General features: G+C 39.6%; 1 protein-coding gene across 1 annotated transcript in view; it reads right to left on the bottom strand.

The window, feature by feature from the left end:
- Window positions 1-495: 495 nt before the first annotated feature.
- The window catches only part of ZNF518A (zinc finger protein 518A), a 310,424-nt gene continuing 296,639 nt past the window's right edge, over window positions 496-14,280 (bottom strand). Inside the window, exon 4 of the mRNA XM_044056706.1 lies at window positions 496-7,020. Within this exon, the coding sequence (XP_043912641.1) occupies window positions 1,678-6,900 (5,223 nt within the window). The 5' untranslated portion in view covers window positions 6,901-7,020 and the 3' untranslated portion in view covers window positions 496-1,677. The remainder of the gene's footprint in view (window positions 7,021-14,280) is intronic.

Genomic DNA, 14,280 nt, shown 5'->3' with positions numbered 1-14,280 from the left:
ATAACCTGTGGATCTTCTCCCTTTGCGGCCTTGCCAGATGTCTCATTAGTTGGATGGAACATGCCAGATCCCCATGCCTTGCTGTTCACTGGAGGTCCTGACAGCAGCAACAGGAGAAATAGCCAGACTCATTATGTGACTTGAAAGAGACATCTGACTTTAACAAAAGAAACCAGAGTTTCCTTATATGTAACTGACTTAGCTGCGCTGGTTAAGTAGCACCAAAGGTTGTGGTTTACTGGCAAGATGACAATCCTAAAGCAAAAATTAATCTGCTAGCACTCACAGTACATACAAAAGGGAACCAGTGAAAAACCTCCTTAAGTAATTACTACAACAGCACTGGGAAGAGTGCTAATCTACATAGCAATCTAATACCAGCAAAAAAAAAAAATAAATAATAAACAAGTTCTACAAACACAGGAGTTCCATGCACATAAGTAAATAGATATTTATAAAACCAATCAATAAAATTCAGTTCAGCAGACACAAAAGTCCAGATTAAGAAATTATCTTTATGTTTTATTCACTTAAAGAAAAATTTCACTCAAGGATGACCAAAGCCAACTTTTTTTTGGGGGGGGGGGGCAATGCAAACCTTACATATTTGTTCAGGTTAAAGCATCAAATGTATGGCTTTCAATAGCTGATACTGGTGCAAAAGTCCCAGTAAGACCTATAGCGATACAAAGCATAAACTGCCTTCTAGCCTTCAGGCACTTGAAAGTCTAAACACAATCTAGAAAAAAAGATTTAAATATTCAAAATATACAGATACCATTATGCAATTACAGATACTGTAACAAAATAAGTGAAAGGTCTCATTTCAAGCAACATGTACAGAATTTCCTCCCAGAGAGGGTGCACCATACAATTGATAACAGAAATTCTACATAATTTAGAGGCTCACAAACAGAAGCTCTCTTCATTTATTGAAAACTGGCTCCTCTCTGTGAAAAACTCATATAATGGCTGAATTTTCCAGCCTTGCTTATTTTCAAGTACCTTTCTCATGAAGTGGCTAAATTTGAGAAAGTTTTAACAAATGCTGTACTTTAATTACAATTACATAAATGAAATAAGTGTTTATTACACAATTCTATGTGTGTCTGTGTGTGTGGTGTGTGTGTGTGTAAACAAAACACAATTAAGTAGTCACCAAAAAGTAATTCACTCAATTATATTCCAAGTGAAATGCTAATAACTTGAAAATAAAAAAATCTTAAATCTATACTTCTGTCAGAATTTCTGGTCTGTACAAAGCTCTATCCTCAATGTAAAAATATGTAGAAAAAGTATAAAAATCTCGAAAATGTTTGAAATTTTACTGATTGTATACCTGATGTAATTGTAGTGTTTCAGTTTGTAAATAACAGACCACAGGAGCGTCCTTGACTAAGCAAAGCACTTTAGTAAAAGTATTTCAAGCAAAGTTACTTTAGTAACAATTTACTTTCCACTGTAACCACCAGCCTGGCTCAATTTTAAAATTAATGCTCTATATTACAAAGGTTGGGCTGGAAAGCTTTTCAAGGAATGAGGTAAGTTATACCTATACCTGTAGCACCATAAAATATTCATTCACCTGTACTTTGGAGTACTCTGGTCCAGTGATTACACAGATTATCACATGCATCCATAAGAATCCCTCCAGCTAGAGCCACAACAGTCTTACAGTTAACATAAGATATTCCAGTCCCTTGTTGCTTCTATCAAATGTCTCTGCCCATGGCCTGCCCAGTCATCCTGATTATCAAATATTCTACCACAAAACCAGCAAGTAAATGAACTTTCCATTCTATTCTTAGTGCCAGCTTTCACAATCTGATAATTATTTTTGCTAGTTTTTTTTAAAGTCAACTTCAACACAAAACGTTCCTTTACTGGACTAACTGGTTTTGGCCTTCGGCATCTAGTTATTGCCGATTCTTCAGACACACCTGACAAATCACAATGCAGAGCGTTAATGGTTCTTTGTGACAACGATACTTTGACAACATGCCCCTTGAACTTCTTAATAGTTTTCATAACATTTGCTACTTCTGGTACATCTGCATCAGGATGATTCAGCACTACAACTGGTTGATTTCTCCGTGGACACTTAACAAGCTGTTCTGAGTTAAAAGGTAGAAGCCTTAATACTTTTACAATATCTTTTGGTACTTTAGTATAGATAACATCAGACTGAATTTCGATGTTCGTGTGTTCAGACTGAATTTCTGTGTCTGAATGTTCAGACTGAATTTCTTCATCTGAATGTTCAGACTCACTTTCAATGTCCACATATTTTTTCTTCTCTTTACACTTCCTAGGCAGAGTTCTTTTCTTAACAGGTGGTTCTTCGAAAAGCAACTCCTTTTTTCGTTTTGGTACCTTGCTTTTTTTCCCTACAGTTTTAACACTACATATACCTGACAGCTTCTGCTGCAGGTCAGTTTCATTTTGAGAAGCTTTGCTCCTGGTACTTAAGGCACAGTCCCCATCTACCTTGTCTGTGCTTTCTTTTATAGCAGTACCAACTGATGAACAGCTCAACAGCTGTGCAACTGTACTTGTTGGAGAGAGAGGTTTATTTGCAGAAAGTGAAACATCACTTTCTGCTACAGGGTTAAAAAAAACAGTATTTGCTGATAACACAAAGGAAGGTGATGACTGTACAACACCTGCAGGGCAAAGAACTGATGGTTTTATCTGCAACGCTGGTCTAACAATCTTTTCCATTTTTATTGCTGTCGCATTGTTTGCTGGTTGACTGACAACACCTAGTCCAGTGGTGGATGATGGTCTTACAATCTTCAACAAAACTTTCTGGTGCCCCACACTACTGTTCTTTGGCTGAAGATAAGTGTAACCTTTAGAGAGTATAGGTCTAGGGGGAGCTACACACCGGACAAAAACAGCTTGTCGTCCATCTGGCAGAAGTGCATACAGAGGCTGTTTCTGGTGAGTGCCAGAGTTACTTCTTTCAGCATTCAGTCCACTAGGAACTGTTCCTTGATGTAATACAGTACCACTACTTGCAGACACATTCTGACCCACCAGGATCTGTTGTCCTACTAATGGTGTTGCTACATTTACAGACGTGCCACTAAATGATGAGGAGGAAGAATTAAGAAGAAAGACAGGTCCTGGTACAGCACTTAGTGAATTTCCGACTGATAGGGCAGCTTTACTAATAATTGTTCTTGGACGAATGCTACTGTTCTCACTCTTCAGGCATACATTTTTGTCCAAACCCGAAACTTGGCCAATTACTGGATTCACTAAAGTTCCAACTGCTGCAGGGGCTTTCTGAAGGATTACTGTTCTGGGAACACCCAGAGAGTTTTTGCCCTTTAAGTCTGTGTTTAACATATTAGTACAACTATTCGGATTAGCACCATTTAAAACCTGTTCATCATTGCTGCCTGCAACCTTAGCAACTGTTCCTAAAGGTCCACTACTGAAAGCAAGAACCATCCCGGTATTACTGTTCTGAGTACTGGGAACAGGGGCTAATTTTTCTGTTTGCAAGGCTAATGGTGTTGTGGTAAAAGGGAAACTATTTGAACTGACTTGCAAAGCAGGCTGATTTACAATATGCAAGGGTACAATGTTCTGAGCAGGCTGAACAGAATCTGGCATACTTTTTGAATTTAAACTTACAGTTCCACTAATTTTTCCAGGTCCCAAACCTGTACTACTAGAACCCTGAGAAGATACGCAAATTCCATCTTTAACTAACTGATTAGTAATAATTGCATCAGCATAGGATTTCAATATGGAACCAATGCTGGTCATAGGATTCTTTGGAAATGATGAACAAGTCTGTTCTAAATGTGAGAAGGCTGGCAACGTCAAGGAGCTACTTTGCTCTTCAACAGAAGTACTCTTAGAAATGGGATCTTCTTTAGATATAGGAGGGGGCATCTCTGACCAGTCAGAATTGCCTAGTTTGGAATCTTTGGAGGCAATGTATTCGGAATGTGCAAAAGAGGCTTGCCTATTAAGGTTTTTACAAGGCTCATTATAGTCTCTTTCATCTTGATTTTGTAAGGAAGAACTTTTGTTGACGTTTATGTTTTGCACATCATTCAAGAAATTATTTGTTTCAGAAGACAAAAAACTAGGCACATTTTCACTTTGCAGAGAAAATACTGACATGATTTTTGGCATGAGAGGTGAATCTTCATTACTGATGACTAGTTGCGAATCATCTTCTATCTGCAGATCATCAGTCTGATTCACAATTTGAGATTTCTGAGTCAGATCTTTACGGCTGAAGAATGGGTCATTTCTACTACTTACAGCTACCTCATCATGTATGGGATGGCTTCCCAAAGCACCATTAACATCTACAATGGCTGGCTGTTCTGATAAACAGTCACTTTTTAGTGCAGATGAAAGACAATCCTCTGGACTTTTATTTACTGAAATGTTTCCACCATTTTGCAAGAAATGTGTCTGATTACTATCTGTTACTTTGTCAGACAAAGATGATCTAGGCTTCACAGAAGCATATGAAGATTTAAATGAAAGTTTTTTTGAGTAGTTATGGAAAGGTAATATCACCTGGTTCAAAGAATCAGCTGACATGCCTGTAGTGTCCTCTATCTTACTTTCGCAAACCCGTGGTCCTTTTTCTAAAGGATGTTTTTCTTTGAGCTGCAATGCCTTTTCAGCTGACTCTAAAGACTTCCCATTTAAAAGCATGCATGAACCAGACTGTAAACTGTCCTCTGCCCCAGAAACTGAGGCAAAAGTATGAGTAGGACTTTTGCTCAAAAACACAGTCTCAGGTGATAAAGACAATGGTGGGAGCTCCTTTTTGGGCTCTAAAGCGATGCCATTCTGTGTGCCTGTCATTTCTGTGCATTGCTTCAAAGGTAGGGAATATAATGGAAAAAGTGATTGATTGTTTTCATACTTTGGAGTCATATCTGCAATGTCACATAATGTCTTTTCAGGTTTACTAGATGTTGCAAGATCGCTGCTAGCAGTATTCTGAAACAAATTACTAGACTCAGATGTGGTTCCAGAGTGAGTCTGCAATCCAAGTGAGTAAACGCTATTCTTGTTAGTAGGCAATAGCTTTATTACTAAATGCTGTTTTCCGTTAACTACCTTAAATCCTACAAACTTTGCACTGTAGTTTGCTGGAACAGATATCCTACTGTTCTGCACCATAAGAACAGTTGGTCCATGAACAGCATCTTTTAGGACTCCTAAATTAGCACTGGATCCATTTTCTGCCTTTCTGTGTTGGAGTGCCTTAGATGGGAGAAGTGCCCCTTGCACATTCTGTTTATTCAGACTTGTAGTAAAAATACGTATGCCTTGTTTACTTGTACTATCTAAATAAGGTTCTCCATTAGATAATGATTTCTGGCTACTACTAAGATGCGTACTGGCAGAACTCTCCATCCCATCTTCTGTACTTTCAGTTGTTGCCCGTTTTTCATTTTTCTGTTTCCACAATGTTTTTTTTGATGTTTCTGTTTGGCATCTTTTTAATACCAGCTTCAGTCCTGCTGTTTTTTTATTTTCTTCTTTTACTTCTGGAACAATAACTTGCTTTTTATGTGCAGAATCTATGTGCTGTAAAACATGTTCTTTACATGTTGCTCCATAATCACAGTAACGACAATTAAAAGGAAAAACACTACTATGAACCAAAAGATGTTTCTGAAATGCTTCTTTTGTAAGACTCACATGATGACATTTATCACAACTGTAATTTGTGATATTATGCTTGTGAAAGTGCTGCACAAATGTTCCCACATCTTTTGTAGAAAACTTACATTTTTCACAAAAAAAGGAACCATTAACACAATGCGCAGAGGAGAGATGCTTGGTTAAGTCTAATAAGCTATATATCCGGTCATCATTGCAGACTTCACAGCTTACTGGTGTTTTCTTATGTTTCTGTCTGTGCTGTTTAAATAAATGGAAATCATTAGCTGAAAAACTGCACATTTCACAGGGATATGTAGGCATCTCTCCATGATGCAACTGTTGGTAATGTTTGTGCAAGTCATTTGGACTATACTTAACAGCATCTTTGCATTTTGGGCAGTTAAAATTAAGTATCTTTGCTGCAAGTTTTTCTTCTCCATCAGAATTCTGTGATCTGTCTGTTACTTGCAACTGTAGACAGTCAACAGAACTGTAACTTGCATTATGCTTATGAAGGTGCTGTACAAATGTTCCTACATCTTTCGTAGAAAAGTTGCATTTTTCACATAGAAAAGAACCATTAGCACAATGCTCCGATGAGAAATGTTTCGTTAAGTCTAATAAGCTATATATACTGTCATCATTGCAAATTTCACACTTCACTAGTGTGTTCTTATGTATCTGTCTGTGCTGTTTAAATAAATGGAAATCATTAGCTGAAAAACTGCACATTTCACATGGATATGTAGGCATCTCTCCATGATGCAGCATTTGGTAATGTTTGTGCAAGTCATTTGGGCTATACTTTACATTATCTTTACATTTCAGGCAGTTAAAATTAAGTATCTTTGCTGATATTTTTTCTTCTCCATCAGAATTCTGAGATTTGTCTGTTACTTGCAATTCCAGACTACCATCCTCTGAAGAACTATGCTGGGATCTACTGCCATCTACTTTGGTGAAAGATTTTCTTGCAGTCTGTGGTCGTTGCAGGTTTGCTCTAACCTTTACTGTAGATGCTTCTGAAATCTCTACTTTGGGAGAAACAGCGCCCGGACAGTGAACATCACACTGTTTCTGTAATTCTGCCCCTGGTTCTAATGAATTGCATGTTTCTAAAACTGCAGCCTGATTCTCAGTTTGGGGTTTCACATAACTGTCACCAGATACATAGCAGTCCAACGACTTGTCATCCAAGCCATGAGTTTCATCATCTTCCAAAACTATTGGCTCCTCAGTCTGCATGCTTTCTTCACAAAGTTTTACTGTAAAACTTAAAAAGCTTAGAAGCCATCTCTGAACATAAAGCAGCACAATGAATCAGGAAGCGGGTTAACCTTTCCAGCACTTCTTTTGGATGACAACCTAGAAAAGAAAGAAAGATGTATTGTCATGCCAGTGTTAATATCTTCAGAAATATGTCACAGCTTGAAAAGATTTTAAAACACAGAAACACCGATTTCCAAAACTGATGCAAATATAAACATTCAGTTACAAAATGTAAAGCTTTTACTGCTTGGAAGAAGAAAAAAAGAAGTGCAAGTTGTCTAAAGAGACATGTCACACACATACCTGATGTTATCCTGTATAATACTCTTTGCTCCCTACTATGTCCCAGTATAGCAGAAGCGTACAGTTTGCATTAGTGATAAAAGACATTTAGTTATGGTGTTTGAAATCTATTTTTATGAATCAGAGATTCTAATGTTCACTAACTTATTCTGTATGTTTTTGTCTGACAGTCAAAGAAATCTAAAAACAGTGTGCTGTAGAGTCGTGTACCAATGGGCATGCATGGTATGTGGTTAACTTGCCACAATAAATGTTATATACTAATGCTGTGCTGTGTACAAACAGATCTGTTCATACATTGTGTAAATGGATTGTTAAACTGTTGTGGTCTGTATGTGCACACCAGCACCCACTAAAGTATAACACAAACGTTAGTATATTCTGGGAACTGCTAAAGTACTTTTTCAACACTATGTTCACAAAGGCTTCCAACACAAGTTATTACATCCACCTATACCAATGCATTCATGAGTGAAGATACATCAAATCTGCGTGTGTATGAAGCAGAGGGAAGTGCACCAAAGCAGTGACAAGGAGTGTTGGAAGAAGAATATCCTTGTTCTCTGCTTGAATGAGTCCGTCGTCCAGGTAAGGATAAATTTGTATGCTTCTTTGTCTGCAAAATGCAATTACTGGTGCCAGGCACTTTGTAAAGACCCTGGGCTCAGTAGATAAGCCAAAGGGCAGTGCAGAGAATTGGTAATGCAAAAAACCTGCCTTGAAGCAGAGGTATCTTCTCTGCACGATTCCCTTATTGGGATATGCAGGTATGCCTCTTTTAAATCTAGAGTCACTAAAACCAAGCATCCCTGCCCAGTATAGGCAGTAGCTGTTGTAAAGTCAGCATTTTGAATTTTGGAATGTCCAGGAATGTGTTCAAAATCGATAAGTCCAGTATTGGCGCCAGGCATAGTCTTTTCTGGGTACCAGGAAAAGTCTTGAATAAAAACCTTGTCCTTTTTCCTGTTCTGGTACTGGTTGAATAGCCCCCATATCCATGAGGGACGTAACTTGTTTATGAGCCTCTGCCCATCGATTTTGTGGCAGATCTGGCCAACCGTTTGGAAATGGCAAAGTATGGAAATGAAAAATGTACCCCTGGGATACTATGTTTAATACCCACTTGTCCTGGGTAATTAACTGTCAATTTTGAGCATGAAGTGCTAATTTTCCCCCCAAGGGGGCTACCAAAAGATATGTGCTTGGTGAAGGTAGAGGGAAGTGATTGAGACTGTTTACGGTAGGGTTGTGCTTTGTTTCCTCCAGATTTGGAGGTGGAAGCACCCCATTGCTTTGACCTGTAAGAACCTTGTGACTGGTATCTAGAGCCTTTTGAGCACCTGGATTTGCCTTGAGAGGCTCTGTTGGACACAGGAAAGGACCATTTTTTTAGTAGGCCAGTGCCTACTGAACCTGGGTGGCTGCACTTGTAAGAAATCTTTTACAGTTTGCATAGATTTAGCTTTATCTTCCATTTTCTTTAAAACCTCTTCTGCCTTGTTACCAGAGTATCATGCTGTAAAGGGGCATCCAATAATTTAACTTTAACATGATCAGGCAGATTCTGCTCCTTGAGCCAGGCATGCCTTCTAATCACAGATGCAGTAACTGTGGCCCTGCAAGAGGCCTCCAAAGAATCAAAACCACATTGCAAAATATGCTTTCCGACCTGTTCTGCTGCATGCAATAATTCCTGTAATTCTTTATTTTCTACACAATCAGAAATCAACATAATTTTCTGTTTCAATAGGCCCATAACATGCTGTTGATATTTAAGCATATGAAACTGGCAGTTTAAGGCCCTAATTGCCAAGGTTGCAGAAGTATAAACCTTCTTTCCCCATCAATCCAGTGTCCTGGAATCTCTATCAGATGGGGTAGGATTTTTGGCTGTAGAGGCCTTTACACCTTTGGGAACCTGTGAGATAGTCTCAGGATCAGCAGCAGGATTTTTGAATAGAAATTTGTGGGAGTCAGGAACCCTGTAACATCTGTCTAGTTTACTAGGAGTCGGAGGTAGGGAATCAGGAGCCATGCTTGATTCCAAAAACTCATCATCAACAATGTCTAATACAGGAGGTATTGCCAAAGGCCTATGCTGAGGAAGAAGAATGAAATCCCTACGCCTCTTTTTTGATTCAGAGAAATCCTGACTCTCCCAATGAAAATGTTTCCTTAAAGTATAGAAGGTTTCTCCAAAATAATAATCCTCAGGAGGAGATGCCGATGGGATGGATTCTTCTGCATCTGAATCCTCATAGGGAGGAATAGAAAATTCCTGATCAGAAGAGGAATCAGAAGAAATGGAAACCTGATCTGAAGATTCATAATCAGTGTCTTGCCTAGGCCTCTTAGCAGTGGGGGGGTTGAGAACCCCTGATCAATGTAATTAAGTCCTCAGCCATTTTGATCATCTGTTTTTTTGGTATAGGGGTCTGAGCATGTGGCTCACGCATCGTTTTTTTAGACTTAGAAGATGTTTTTGAAGCTGGCGTCGGTTTTATATAAAAATGTTGAGGCCTGAAAACACCCTCAGAAGCCGGTGCCTGCTCAGCGGCTCCAGACCCATCCGAGGGAGAGACATTGGCGGGTTCAATACTCTGAGAATCTTGCGGCATACCAGACTCCACATGCGACTCAAAAGTAGTGGGCATCAGGGGCTGCGAAAGCGCCTCACTGAGTACCGGCGAACCGGCGACTGGCTTAGGAGAAGCTTAGTCATCGGTTTTGGACCTCGACAGTCTGCCTCAGTCTTCTTCTTTGCGTTTTTTGTGAACTCTGGTAGTCAGATTGCTAACCGATGACATTTCAGGATAATTAAATCTGGATCCAAAATATTTTGAAGCAGAAATATACAGACACTTAATAGTGCGTTGGTTAAATCTAGCACAAAACTGACAGCAAGGAACGTTATTGATCTGGGCCTAGGCAAGGAATACAGTACAAATGAAAATCCTTATGAGGTATTTGCTTCCCACAAGTAATGCAATTATTAACTTTTACTGACATTGGTAAGGAGCAAGAAAAAGTTTCCCCAACGGGGTACTTAGTTTTAGTTGAAGACTTTGGTTCTGAAACTTGAATGTGAAAATTTCAGAAGTCGGCCAACCGGCACTTGCGAACTGCTTCTGCTTCGGGCACAGCGCAAGAAAGACTGAATAAAATGGCGTCGGCTGCATGTTTTACACCCCTGATGACCAGACGTCATGGAAGAGGAGACAGCAACCGACGGAGGACCCAAGACTGTTATTCAGGCCGACTGAGGGCAACCTGCCAGCAGATTACCCAAATGTAATGACTGCAACAGTGAAACATGAAGAACATCTACGCAGGTAAAAGCTGCACTCTCTAAAGCCAAAAACACAGCATCCATGGGATCATCCCAGGCTGCGTTTTACACGAACTTCAGAAGGAACTGGCTCCCCATTTAAGCACCATGTTCAATAATAGCCTCGCATCAGGCTTTGTGCCCACTGAATGGTGCACAGCAACAGTTAGCCCATTCCACAAAGGGGGAGCCACCACTGATCCCGGGAACTATCGAACTATTAGCCTGATTTGCAAGGCCATGGAACGCATCATCATGGACCTCATAAACAAAGACATTGATAACCTCCAAACTCTGGATCCCACCCAGTTCAGGTTTGTGAAAGGCAGATCATGCCTCCTGAATCTGATCGACTTCTTTGAGGCAGTCACCAAAGCCATAGATGAGGGTAAGGTGGTTCACACAGCCTATCTTGGCCTCACCAGGGCTTTCAACACCATCCCCCATTCTGGAATTATAGCTAAACTCACTAAACTACATATAAATCCCTACGTCACAAGATGGGTTGCCAACTGGCTCACTGACAGAACCCACACTGTAAAAGTTGCAGACTCCAAATCCGACCTCAAAGCAGTGACAAGTGCAGTACCACAGAGTTCCATCCTGGGACCTTTCCTGTTTGGTATGTACTTCTCTGAAGTACAGGCTAACACAGAAGGCCTCTGGCTAACTAAGTTCGCAGATGACTGCAAACTAGGAGCCATAGTCAAGTCCCCAAATGATGTGGACATCTACAGAAGGGCCTCACTGAGACAGATGCCTGGTGTCAGAGCCATGGCCTCAAGCTCAATGCCAAAAAGTACAGTGTCATCCCTTTTGGTAAAATCTCTGTACACATGAACTACCACATTGGCAGCAATCTACTTAACAGTGAATGCATGATGAGACCTTGGGACCCAGGTGGACAGTAGTCTCTCCCTTGATAGTCACATCGCCACAGTAGTCAGGAAGTCCTTCTACGTGGCACACCTCATCATAAAAGGGTTCTCATCCAGGAAAAAAAGAGGTCATTGTTCCCCTCTACTCGACACTCATTAGACCCATTACAGAGTACAACGCCCCTTTTGGAATGTACCTCACAAGACATCTGCAGCAGCTGGAAAAGCCACAGAAGTACCTCACAAAGAGGATTACTGGCCTCAAACAAATGCCCTACACTGACCTCCTCAAAAAACTCCAGCTTTACTCCGTAGCATATCGCCTACTCCGAGGTGATCTCTGCCTAACATATAAAGCTATGTCAAACCCAGAGCTGTTAGACATGCTACACCTAAAGAAATCCCAATCCCTCCAAGCTACACGCTCTAGGGATCTAAACCTTGTCACCACAATAAACAGGACATGCTGGAGGGATAGATTCTTGTCTCAGAGACTTCCCATACTCTGGAACAGGCTACCCATCTATGTCAAGCAAAGTTCATTAGCACTCTTCAAGAAAAATCTTGATGAGTGGATGGAAAATAGGAACTACACCCCGGAGATCACTTCTGTGTCTCTGCTCGACAGTGGCACAGGAAAATAACTTTCTTGGGTAGTGTAAGCCAGGGAACTTTGTTGGCTAGGCTTACGTAGGCCCTTGGGCCGACAGCCTAGTACTTACCTATGAACCTATGAACTTCTAACGTTAGGTGGAGCTTTTTTCCCCGGGCCTCTACTGAAAATGGGCTCACCTAGGCCCAGTAGACTTTCCCGGTTAACAAATGCAATAAAATAAATACATACATAAATGGCAGGCTCACAAAATGATTTAATTTACTGCTAACATTTTAAAGGAATTGCAGCACAATTTGATAGGGAGGCACCAAACAATTCTCTCAACTGTGATGCTTTGGTGCCTTTCAAACCCTGCTGAAGAAAAAAAAAATTACCTCATGTTCTCTAAAAAGTGTTGTCCTCTGAACAGATGTAAACAAATCATCAGTTTCTGTTCTGCTAGAATGCATTTTACAAAAAAATCACTACATCCTATTTACCCAACACATCTTCACTCAACTACAAGGGAGATGCAGTTGGAAGAGAAGTTCAGGATCTTTAGATCACCTGACAACAACCTCCAATCATATCTCCGATGCATGATTCACCAGAAGCAAAATGATGGTAAGTTGAAACAGAAAACTGTACATTTTCCGATTTCAATGAAATGCACTGCATTTCTTCCTTTTTTTTTTTTTTTTTTTTTTTACTTTTAACTTCAGAGCTTTAAATCGCTCAAGCCAGTGTCCATGCTTAAATCTGCCACTGACAAATATTCACATTTTCTAGCTGTGCACTTAGTTACCTTTAGCAACAGTCACTGTAGATCAGAGTCATTTTAAACTACACTGGATGATTTCTAACCTACATTATTCTTGGAAACACATATGGGAAAAGCATAATGTGGAAAAACTGAAGGTTCAGTCCAAGGCCAGTATGACAAACTCCTGCTACTACTAAGGACTACACACTAAGCTCATCTATCTAGTTTGAATGGTGTCCACATCTTAATTCTCTTCAGTGATACATGCAGGATTTAATTTACTTTGACTTGCACTTGCAGACCAAGCTTTTTATGGGAATTCAAATGGCAACAATAACACATGACAATATTACATTACATATCACTACATTCATAAAACATTAAAAGGCATGTTAACATACTTCTGAAAATTGACTCAAACTAAAAAGAAACACAGACATATCTGAAACCAACAAAGTAATTCTAATATAAAATGATTTTTTAGCCTTTGCGCAAGAAAAGTATAGAATTGCTCACATATCACTAGACAATTAAGTATAACTTTGGTTTTAGTATTAAAATAATTTAACATACAAGGTAGCTTATTATGTACAACTTTAAATTTTAAATACCACAGTACCACACCTCCTCTTAATCCTGTCCTACAGACACAATTCACCTGATTCGTGGTACCATGTATAATGATGCATATTACAAGGGAGTCCTGTAATATATGCTAAAATTGAACAAAACGTAGCCAACCAGTTCAGTGTGCGTGTTTGACATATGCAGTACATATGAATCTAGACAGTAAAAGTGACTTCTCCAATGTCTCTCAACTCTCTACTGGCTATTTTTAACAGACAATGAATACAATGCTGCAACTTTCTGATAATCAAAACTGTTTAAAGATAAAAATACAATGCTTCGACTTTCCTAGTCAGTTTGTTGAAATTTATTCCATATCAAACCAGATTTTTCCCAACTCAAGATTATGTATCTGTCATCTTGTTTCCTGTTATATGAAACACTATTTAAAAACAAATAAGTTTCCCATACGCAAAGTACAGTTGTGTACACTTACCATAAATGTAGATGTTCGAGTGTATTCACTGTTGCAGTCATTACATTTGGGTTATCTGCTTGCAGGTAGCCCTCAGTCGGCCTGACTAAAAGTCTTGGGTCCTGCATCAGTTGCTGTCCCTTCTTCCATGACGTCAGGTCGTCAGGGGTATAAAACATGCAGCCAACGCCATTACATCAGTTTTTCTTGCCCCAGATTTCAGGTGCCCCCCTAATGGGGAGTAATTAAATATAAAAGTACAATGATATACCTCCAACAAAAAAGCAAATTCACCAAAAAGGCTTTTAAGCATAGTACAGGAAAGTAGAGGTATAGCCAAAATAAGTTAGGGGGCTGGGGGGAGAGTAACCAGGACTGCAACAGTGAATACACTTGAACATCTACATTTATGATAAGTGTACACAACTGCACTATGTTCTTCATGTT

The sequence above is a fragment of the Protopterus annectens genome, chromosome 14.part0, assembly GCF_019279795.1.
Source record: "Protopterus annectens isolate FY-2018-M chromosome 14.part0, PAN1.0, whole genome shotgun sequence".
NCBI classification, from domain to species: Eukaryota; Metazoa; Chordata; order Ceratodontiformes; family Protopteridae; genus Protopterus; species Protopterus annectens.
Note: the sequence above shows the minus strand (reverse complement) of the source record. Positions and strands in the feature narration are given on the sequence as shown.